Here is a 10000-nt window from a genome sequence, read left to right on the forward strand (position 1 = left end):
TGCTGATCAAGCTGGATGAAGATCTCCACGTCAAGTACCCGCGGCTCCTGACCTTTGCGTCGCAGCTGAAAGCAGGCAAGGGCCTGACGATCGTGGGCTCGGTGCTGACTGGGAACTTCCTGGAACATTACGGGGAGGCGCTGGCCGCTGAGCAGGTACAGGCTTCCCCTCCGAGTACCCCGCAATCCGCTCACTGCCGAGGCTCGGGGCCCACACACCCAGCAGGGCCGGGGCCCCTGCGTCTGGGAGGCCCGGGGCCCCTGCGTCTGGGAGGCCCGGGGCCCCTGCGTCTGGGAGGCCCGGGGCCCCTGCGTCTGGGAGGCCCGGGGCCCCTGCGTCTGGGAGGCCCGGGGCCCCTGCGTCTGGGAGGCCCGGGGCCCCTGCGTCTGGGAGGTCCGGGCCCTGTGTGTGGTGGTCTGGCCCCATGGCCGGGGGCCCGGTGAACAGACTCTAACGGCTGCGCGCTGTGTCTATTTTCAGACCATCAAGCTGCTGATGGAGAAGGAGCGGGTGAAGGGCTTCTGCCAGGTGGTGGTGGCGGCCAAGGTCCGCGAGGGGGTCTCCCACCTCATCCAGTCCTGCGGCCTGGGGGGCATGAAGCACAACACCGTGGTCCTGGGCTGGCCCAGTGGCTGGAGGCAGAGCGAAGACCCACGAGCCTGGAAAACCTTCATCGGTGAGTGTCCCTACCCCCGTCGTCCGGTGAGCTCTGGGTTGGGTTCCGGTGACACCGTGAGCTCTGGGTTTGGTTCCGGTGATGCAGTGAGCTCTGGGTTGGGTTCCGGTGATGCGGTGAGCTCTGGGTTGGGTTCCGGTGACACCGTGAGCTCTGGGTTTGGTTCCGGTGATGCGGTGAGCTCTGGGTTGGGTTCCGGTGACACCGTGAGCTCTGGGTTTGGTTCCGGTGATGCGGTGAGCTCTGGGTTGGGTTCCGGTGATGCGGTGAGCTCTGGGTTTGGTTCCGGTGATGCGGTGAGCTCTGGGTTGGGGTCCGGTGACACCGTGAGCTCTGGGTTGGGTTCCGGTGACACCATGAGCTCTGGGTTTGGTTCCGGTGACGCGGTGACCTCTGGGTTGGGTTCCGGTGACACCATGAGCTCTGGGTTTGGTTCCGGTGATGCGGTGAGCTCTGGGTTGGGTTCCAGTGACGCAGTGAGCTCTGGGTTGGGTTCCGGTGACGCGGTGAGCTCTGGGTTGGGTTCCGGTGACACCGTGAGCTCTGGGTTGGGTTCCGGTGACACCGTGAGCTCTGGGTTGGGTTCCGGTGATGCGGTGAGCTCTGGGTTGGGTTCCGGTGATGCGGTGAGCTCTGGGTTGGGTTCCGGTGACACCGTGAGCTCTGGGTTGGGTTCCGGTGATGCGGTGAGCTCTGGGTTTGGTTCCGGTGATGCGGTGAGCTCTGGGTTGGGTTCCGGTGACACCGTGAGCTCTGGGTTTGGTTCCGGTGATGCGGTGAGCTCTGGGTTGGGTTCCGGTGACACCGTGAGCTCTGGGTTAGGTTCCGGTGACGCGGTGAGCTCTGGGTTGGGTTCCGGTGACACCGTGAGCTCTGGGTTAGGTTCCGGTGACGCGGTGAGCTCTGGGTTGGGTTCCGGTGACGCGGTGAGCTCTGGGTTGGGTTCCGGTGAGCTCTGGGTTGGGTTCCGGTGACACCGTGAGCTCTGGGTTGGGTTCCGGTGACGCAGTGAGCTCTGGGTTGGGTTCCGGTGACACGGTGAGCTCTGGGTTGGGTTCCGGTGACGCGGTGAGCTCTGGGTTGGGTTCCGGTGACGCAGTGAGCTCTGGGTTGGGTTCCGGTGACGCAGTGAGCTCTGGTTGGGTTCCGGTGACACGGTGAGCTCTGGGTTGGGTTCCGGTGACGCGGTGAGCTCTGGGTTGGGTTCCGGTGACACGCTGTCCTGTTCTCCATCCCAGGGACGGTGCGGGTGACCACGGCAGCCCACCTGGCCCTGCTGGTGCCCAAGAACATCACCTTCTTCCCCGGGAACGGTGAGCCTTTCACCGAGGGCACCGTCGATGTCTGGTGGATCGTCCATGACGGAGGGATGCTAATGCTGCTGCCCTTCCTCCTCAAACAGCACAAGGTACTGGGCGTGTACACACCGCGGGGGTGAAATTAGACAATAGGTGCAGGAGTAGGCCATTCGGCTCTTCGAGCCTGCACCACCATTCAATAAGATCACGGGCTGATCATTCACCTCAGTACCCCTTTCCTGCTTTCTCTCCATACCCCTTGATCCCTTTAGCCGTAAGGGTCACATCTAACTCCCTCTTGAATATATCCAACGAACTGGCCTCAACAACTCTCTGTGGTAGAGAATTCCACAGGTTCACAACTCTCTGAGTGAAGAAGTTTCTCCTCATCTCGGTCCTAAATGGCTTACCCCTTATCCTTAGACTGTGTGAGCCCTGGTTCTGGACTTCCCCAACATCGGGAACATTCTTCCTGCATCTAACCTGTCCAGTCCCGTCAGAATTTTATCTGTTTCCATGAGATCCCCTCTCATCCTTGAATATAAGTCTAGTCGATCCAGTCTTTCTTCATATGTCAGTCTTGTCATCCCAGGAATCAGTCTGGTGAACCTTCGCTGCACTCCCTCAATAGCAAGAATGTCCTTCCTCAGATTAGGAGACCAAAATTGAACACAATATTCCAGGTGAGGCCTCACCAAGGCCCTGTACAACTGCAGTAAGACCTCCCTGCTCCTATACTCAAATCCCCTCGCTATGAAGGCCAACATACCATTTGCCTTCTTCACCGCCTGCTGTACCTGCATGCCAACTTTCAATGACTGATGAACCATGACACCCAGGTCTCGTTGCACCTCCCCTTTTCCTAATCTGTCGCCATTCAGATAATATTCTGCCTTCCTGTTTTTGACCCCAAAGTGGATAACCTCACATTTATCCACATTATACTGCATCTGCCATGCATTTGCCCACTCACCTAACCTGTCCAAGTCACCCTGCAGCCTCTTAGCGTCCTCCTCACAGCTCACACCGCCACCCAGCTTAGTGTCATCTGCAAACTTGGAGATTTTACACTCAATTCCTTCATCTAAATCATTAATGTATATTGTAAATAGCTGGGGTCCCAGCACTGAGCCCTGCGGCACCCCACTAGTCACTGCCTGCCATTCTGAAAAGGACCCGTTTATCCCGACTCTCTGCTTCCTGTCTGCCAACCAGTTCTCTATCCACGTCAGTACATTACCCCCAATACCATGTGCTTTAATTTTCCCACCAATCTCTTGTGTGGGACCTTGTCAAAAGCCTTTTGAAAGTACAAATACACCACATCCACTGGTTCTCCCTTGTCCACTCTGCTAGTTACATCCTCAAAAAATTCCAGAAGATTTGTCAAGCATGACTTCCCTTTCATAAATCCACGCTGACTTGGACCGATCCTGTCACTGCTTTCCAAATGCGCTGCTATTTCATTTTTAATAATTGATTCCAACATTTTCCCCACTAATGTCAGTCTAACCGGTCTATAATTCCCTGTTTTCTCTCTCCCTCCTTTTTTAAAAAGTGGTGTTACATTAGCTACCCTCCAGTCCATAGGAACCGATCCAGAGTCGATAGACTGTTGGAAAATGATCACCAATGCATCCACTATTTCTAGGGCCACTTCCTTAAGTACTCTGGGATGCAGACTATCAGGCCCCGGGGATTTATCGGCCTTCAATCCCATCAATTTCCCCAACACAATTTCCTGACTAATGAGGATATCCTTCAGTTCCTCCTTCTCACTAGACCCTCGGTCCCCTCGTATTTCCGGAAGGTTATTTGTGTCTTCCTTCGTGAAGACAGAACCAAAATATTTGTTCAATTGGTCCGCCATTTCTTTGTTCCCCATTATAAATTCACCTGAATCTGACTGCAAGGGACCTACGTTTGTTTTCACTAATCTTTTTCTCTTCACATATCTATAGAAGCTTTTACAGTCAGTTTTTATGTTCCCTGGAAGCTTACTCTAAGACTCTATTTTCTCCCTCCTAATGAAACCCTTTGTCCTCCTTTGTCTCCCTCGCTCTCTGTCTCCCTCGCTCTCTGTCTCCCTCGCTCTCTGTCTCCCTCGCTCTCTGTCTCCCTCGCTCTCTGTCTCCCTCGCTCTCTGACTCCCTCGCTCTCTGACTCCCTCGCTCTCTGACTCCCTCGCTCTCTGACTCCCTCGCTCTCTGACTCCCTCGCTCTCTGACTCCCTCGCTCTCTGACTCCCTCGCTCTCTGACTCCCTCGCTCTCTGACTCCCTCACTCTCGCTCTTTCACTGCTCCTCTCTCTCTCTCACCGCACCTCGCTCGGTCCCTCGCTCACTCGGTCTCTCCCTCTCACCGCACCTCGCTCGGTCTCTCGCTCGCTGGCTCCCTCTCATCCCCCCCCCCCCCCCCCCCTCTCTCTCTCTCTCTCTCTCTCTCTCTCTCACACTGCCTCTCTGTCTCTGTCTCTATCTCTATCTCTCTCTCTTGCGCTCTCTGTCTGTGTCCCGCTCTCTCTCCCTCTCTCACTGCCCCTCTCTCTGCCCCTCCCTCTCGCTCCCTCTCACTGCCCCTCTCTCTTTCTCTCTCCAGGTTTGGAGGAAGTGTAATATCCGGATCTTCACTGTGGCCCAGATGGAGGATAACAGCATCCAGATGAAGAAAGACCTTGCAACCTTCCTGTACCACCTGCGCATCGATGCTGAGGTCGAGGTGGTGGAGATGGTGAGGGCCCGATCAGACACTGCCCCCCGCCATGTAACCGGAAACAGAGGAACAGGAGGAGGCCCATTCAGCCCCTCGAGCCTGTTACACAGGAACAGGAGGAGGCCCATTCAGCCCCTCAAGCCTGTTACACAGGAACAGGAGGAGGCCCATTCAGCCCCTCGAGCCTGTTACACAGGAACAGGAGGAGGCCCATTCAGCCCCTCGAGCCTGTTACACAGGAACAGGAGGAGGCCCATTCAGCCCCTCGAGCCTGTTACACAGGAACAGCAGGAGGCCCATTCAGCCCCTCGGGTCTGTTACACAGGAACAGGAGGAGGCCCATTCAGCCCCTCGAGCCTGTTACACAGGAACAGGAGGAGGCCCATTCAGCCCCTCAAGCCTGTTACACAGGAACAGGAGGAGGCCCATTCAGCCCCTCGAGCCTGTTACATAGGGACAGGAGGAGGCCCATTCAGCCCCTCGAGCCTGTTACACAGGGACAGGAGGAGGCCCATTCAGCCCCTCGAGCCTGTTACACAGGAACAGGAGGAGGCCCATTCAGCCCCTCGAGCCTGTTACACAGGAACAGGAGGAGGTCCATTCAGCCCCTCAGACTGTTACACAGGAACAGGAGGAGGCCCATTCAGCCCCTCGAGCCTGTTACACAGGAACAGGAAGAGGCCCATTCAGCCCCTCGAGCCTGTTACACAGGAACAGGAGGAGGCCCATTCAGCCCCTCGAGCCTGTTACACAGGAACAGGAGGAGGCCCATTCAGCCCCTCGAGCCTGTTACACAGGAACAGGAGGAGGCCCATTCAGCCCCTCGAGCCTGTTACACAGGAACAGCAGGAGGCCCATTCAGCCCCTCGGGCCTGTTACACAGGAACAGGAGGGGGCCATTCAGCCCCTCGAGCCTGTTACACAGGAACAGGAGGAGGCCCATTCAGCCCCTCGAGCCTGTTACACAGGAACAGGAGGAGGCCCATTCAGCCCCTCGAGCCTGTTACACAGGAACAGGAGGAGGCCCATTCAGCCCCTCGAGCCTGTTACACAGGAACAGGAGGAGGCCCATTCAGCCCCTCGAGCCCGTTACACAGGAACAGGAGAAAGAATGGAATTTATTGGACCGCTTTTTACCAAAGCTGAATGCCCCCCTCCTGCGCTGTGGGGTTCTCCGAGGAGCCTGTTCCGCCATTCAGTGAGAACATGGCTGATCCGTGTCTGAACTCCATTTCCAGAGACAATCCAAAATATAAAAAATAATATATACATATATATATATATATATATACATTAGTTCGGCCACAGCTGGAGTATTGTGTCCAATTCTGGGCACCGTACTTTAGAGAGGATGTGAAGGCCTTGGAGAAGGTCCAGGGGAGATTGGCCAGAATGGTCCCGGGGATGTGGGACCTCAGTGACGGGGAGAGACTGGAGAGGCTGGGGTTGTTCTCCTTGGAGCAGAGAAGGTTAAGGGGAGATTTGATGGGGTGTTGAACATTGTGAAGGGTTTCAGTCGAGTAAATGCACAGGGACTGTTATCAGTGGTTGAAGGGTGGGTCACTGGAGGGCATGCTTAGGCAGCAGAAAAAATCAAAGAGCAAGTTATTATTTAAATGGAGAAAGATTACAAAGTGCCGCAGTACAGCAGGACCTGGGGGTCCTTGTGCATGAAACACAAAAGGATAGTATGCAGGTACAGCAAGTGATCAGGAAGGCCAATGGTATCTTGGCCTTTATTGCAAAGGGGATGGAGTATAAAAGCAGGGAAGTCTTGCTCCAGTTATACAGGGTATTGGTGAGGCCACACCTGGAGTACTGCGTGCAGTTTTGGTTTCCGTATTTACGAAAGGATATACTTGCTTTGGAGGCAGTTCAGAGAAGGTTCACTCGGTTGATTCCGGGGATGAGGGGGTTGACTTATGAGGAAAGGTTGAGGAGGTTGGGCCTCTACTCATTGGAGTTCAGAAGAATGAGAGGTGATCTTATCGAAACGTATCAGATTATGAGGGGGTTTGACAAGGTGGATGCAGAGAGGATATTTCCACTGATGGGGGAGACTAGAACTAGGGGGCATGGTCTTAGAATAAGGGGCCGCCCATTTAAAACTGAGATGAGGAGGAATTTCTTCTCTCAGAGGGTTGTAAATCTGTGGAATTCTCTGCCCCAGAGAGCTGTGGAGGCTGGGTCATTGAATATATTTAAGGTGGAGATAGACAGATTTTTGAGCGATAAGGGAGTGAAGGGTTATGGGGAGCGGGCGGGGAAGTGGAGCTGAGTCCATGATCGGATCAGCCATGATCGTATTAAATGGCGGAGCAGGCTCGAGGGGCCGAATGGCCGACTCCTGCTCCTTGTTCTTATGTTAAGACCCTGTCCGTTTAACCGCAGCACGACAGCGACATATCAGCGTACACCTACGAGAGGACACTGATGATGGAGCAGCGGTCCCAGATGCTGAGGCAAATGCGGCTTTCGAAGACCGAGAGAGATCGAGAGGTAGGAATTCGTAGCTCCCTGAGAGACCCTGGGGCTGTGCCCAGCACACCATGAAACTCCAACCAAGCGGATCGAGGGATTCGGGGGGTTTATATATAGAATAACAGGTACCCCGGGAGTGAGTTACAGGCTGGAATCTAATCGAGGGGTTCGGGTGGTTTATATATAGAATAACAGATACCCGGGAGTGAGTTACAGGCTGGAATCTAATCGAGGGGTTCGGGGGGGGTTTATATAGAATAACAGATACCTGGGAGTGAGTTACAGGCTGGAATCTAATCGAGGGGTTCGGGGGGTTTATATATAGAATAACAGATACCTGGGTGTGAGTTACAGGCTGGAATCTAATCGAGGGGTTCAGAGGGGTTTATATGTAGAATAACAGATACCCGGGAGTGAGTTACAGGCTGGAATCTAATCGAGGGGTTCGGGGGGGTTTATATATAGAATAACAGATACCCGGGAGTGAGATACGGTTGGGGGTTCTATCGAGGGGTTCGGGGGGTTTATATATAGAATAACAGATACCTGGGTGTGAGTTACAGGCTGGAATCTAATCGAGGGGTTCGGAGGGGTTTATATGTAGAATAACAGATACCCGGGAGTGAGATACGGTTGGGGGTACTATCGAGTTACTGATTCCCGGGTTGAGGCTGTGAATGTGGCTGCGATGAATGAATGTTAAACCAGTCTCTCTCCTCAGGGAATAACAGCTTCAATCAGCAGCCTCCAGCCCAAAGAAGTTAGTGATTTTTCCTTTGCTGTGGCTGAGCCGTGTGTTGCGTGTCTGGGAGCGGGGTGGGAGGGGTTGGGCTGTAACCAGCGGGGGGATTATACCCCCTCACCACCCCATTAGCTTGTGCAATATTCTCGAACCCCCAAACCCCGCTTTCTTCTCCGCACTGACACCCCTCTCCCTCTTCCCCCTGCGTACCCGGGTACCTGTTAATCTCCCCCGTCTGTTCGGTGACTCTGTACCCCCGTACTGCCCCCTCCTGCTCCACTCCAGGCTCGCGCACACACCGCTCACGGCTCGCGCACACACCGCTCACGGCTCGCTCACACTGATAATCCCCAAATGCCCCCAGCCCTCCGACAGTGCGGCGCTCCCTCAGTACTGCCCCTCCGACAGTGCGGCTCTCCCTCAGTACTGCCCCTCCGACAGTGCGGCGCTCCCTCAGTACTGCCCCTCCGACAGTGCGGCTCTCCCTCAGTACTGCCCCTCCGACAGTGCGGCGCTCCCTCAGTACTGCCCCTCCGACAGTGCGGCGCTCCCTCAGTACTGCCCCTCCGACAGTGCGGCACTCCCTCAGCACTGCCCCTCCGACAGTGCGGCGCTCCCTCAGTACTGCCCCTCCGACAGTGCGGAGCTCCCTCAGTACTGCCCCTCCGACAGTGCGGCACTCCCTCAGTACTGCCCCTCCGACAGTGTGGCGCTCCCTCAATACTGCCCCTCCGACAGTGCGGCGCTCCCTCAGTACTGCCCCTCCGACAGTGCGGCACTCCCTCAGTACTGCCCCTCCGACAGTGCGGCGCTCCCTCAGTACTGCCCCTCCGACAGTGCGGGGCTCCCTCAGTACTGCCCCTCCGACAGTGCGGTGCTCCCTCAGTACTGCCCCTCCGACAGTGCGGCGTTCCCTCAGTACTGCCCCTCCGACAGTGCGGGGCTCCCTCAGTACTGCCCCTCCGACAGTGCGGTGCTCCCTCAGTACTGCCCCTCCGACAGTGCGGCGTTCCCTCAGTACTGCCCCTCCGACAGTGCGGCACTCCCTCAGTACTGACCCTCCGACAGTGCGGCGCTCCCTCAGTACTGCCCCTCCCTTTCTCCCATCCTCTCTCTCCCTCGCCCCCTCCCCCTCTCTGCCCCCCCCGCTCTCGCCCCCCCCCTGCTCTCGCCCCCCCCGCTCTCGCCCCCCCGCTCTCGCCCCCCCCTGCTCTCGCTCCCCCTTTCTCTCGCCCCCCCCTTTCTCTCGCCCCCCCTTCTCTCTCGCCCCCCCCTGCTCTCGCTCCCCTTTCTCTCGCCCCCCCTTTCTCTCGCCCCCCTTTCTCTCGCCCCCCTTTCTCTCGCCCCCCTTTCTCTCGCCCCCCTTCTCTCTCGCCCCCTCTCTCTCGCCCGTCTCCCTCTCTCTCGCGCCCCCTTCTCTCGCGCCCGCTCTCGCGCCCCCCTCTCTCTCGCGCCCCCCTCTCTCTCGCGCCCCCCTCTCTCTCGCGCCCCCCTCTCTCTCGCGCCCCCCCTCTCTCTCGCGCCCCCCTCTCTCTCGCGCCCCCCCTCTCTCTCGCGCCCCCCCTCTCTCTCGCGCCCCCCTCTCTCTCGCGCCCCCCTCTCTCTCGCGCCCCCCCTCTCTCTCGCGCCCCCCCTCTCTCTCGCGCCCCCCTCTCTCTCGCGCCCCCCCTCTCTCTCGCGCCCCCCTCTCTCTCGCGCCCCCCCTCTCTCTCGCGCCCCCCTCTCTCTCGCGGCCCCCCCTCTCTCGCGCCCCCCCTCTCTCTCGCCCCCCCCTCTCTCTCGCGCCCCCCCTCTCTCTCGCGCCCCCCCTCTCTCCTCGCGCCCCCCCTCTCTCGCCCCTCCCCCTCTCGCCCCCCCTCTCTCGCTCCCCCCCCTCTCTCTCGCCCCCCCTCTCTCTCGCCCCCCTCTCTCTCGCCCCCCTCTCTCTCGCCCCCCCTCTCTCTCGCCCCCCCTCTCTCTCGCCCCCCCTCTCTCTCGCCCCCCCTCTCTCTCGCCCCCCTCTCTCTCGCCCCCCTCTCTCTCGCCCCCCCTCTCTCTCGCCCCCCCTCTCTCTCGCCCCCCCCCTCTCTCTCGCTCCCCCCTCTCTCTCGC

The 10000-nt window shown here is 57.9% G+C and overlaps 1 protein-coding gene across 1 annotated transcript; it reads left to right on the forward strand.

Moving 5' to 3' along the window:
* Positions 1 to 5: 5 nt before the first annotated feature.
* Positions 6 to 8056, forward strand: LOC139250289 (solute carrier family 12 member 6; the record flags this gene model as incomplete). Its single annotated transcript, XM_070872778.1, has 6 exons — positions 6 to 155; positions 481 to 676; positions 1915 to 2084; positions 4573 to 4704; positions 7078 to 7185; positions 7889 to 8056. Coding segments are annotated over 6 exons (909 nt in total), but the record flags the coding sequence as incomplete, so codon positions are not given.
* Between the last annotated feature and the right edge of the window lie 1944 nt (positions 8057 to 10000).

The sequence above is a fragment of the Pristiophorus japonicus genome, unplaced genomic scaffold, assembly GCF_044704955.1.
Source record: "Pristiophorus japonicus isolate sPriJap1 unplaced genomic scaffold, sPriJap1.hap1 HAP1_SCAFFOLD_3653, whole genome shotgun sequence".
In the NCBI taxonomy this organism is placed as follows: Eukaryota; Metazoa; Chordata; class Chondrichthyes; family Pristiophoridae; genus Pristiophorus; species Pristiophorus japonicus.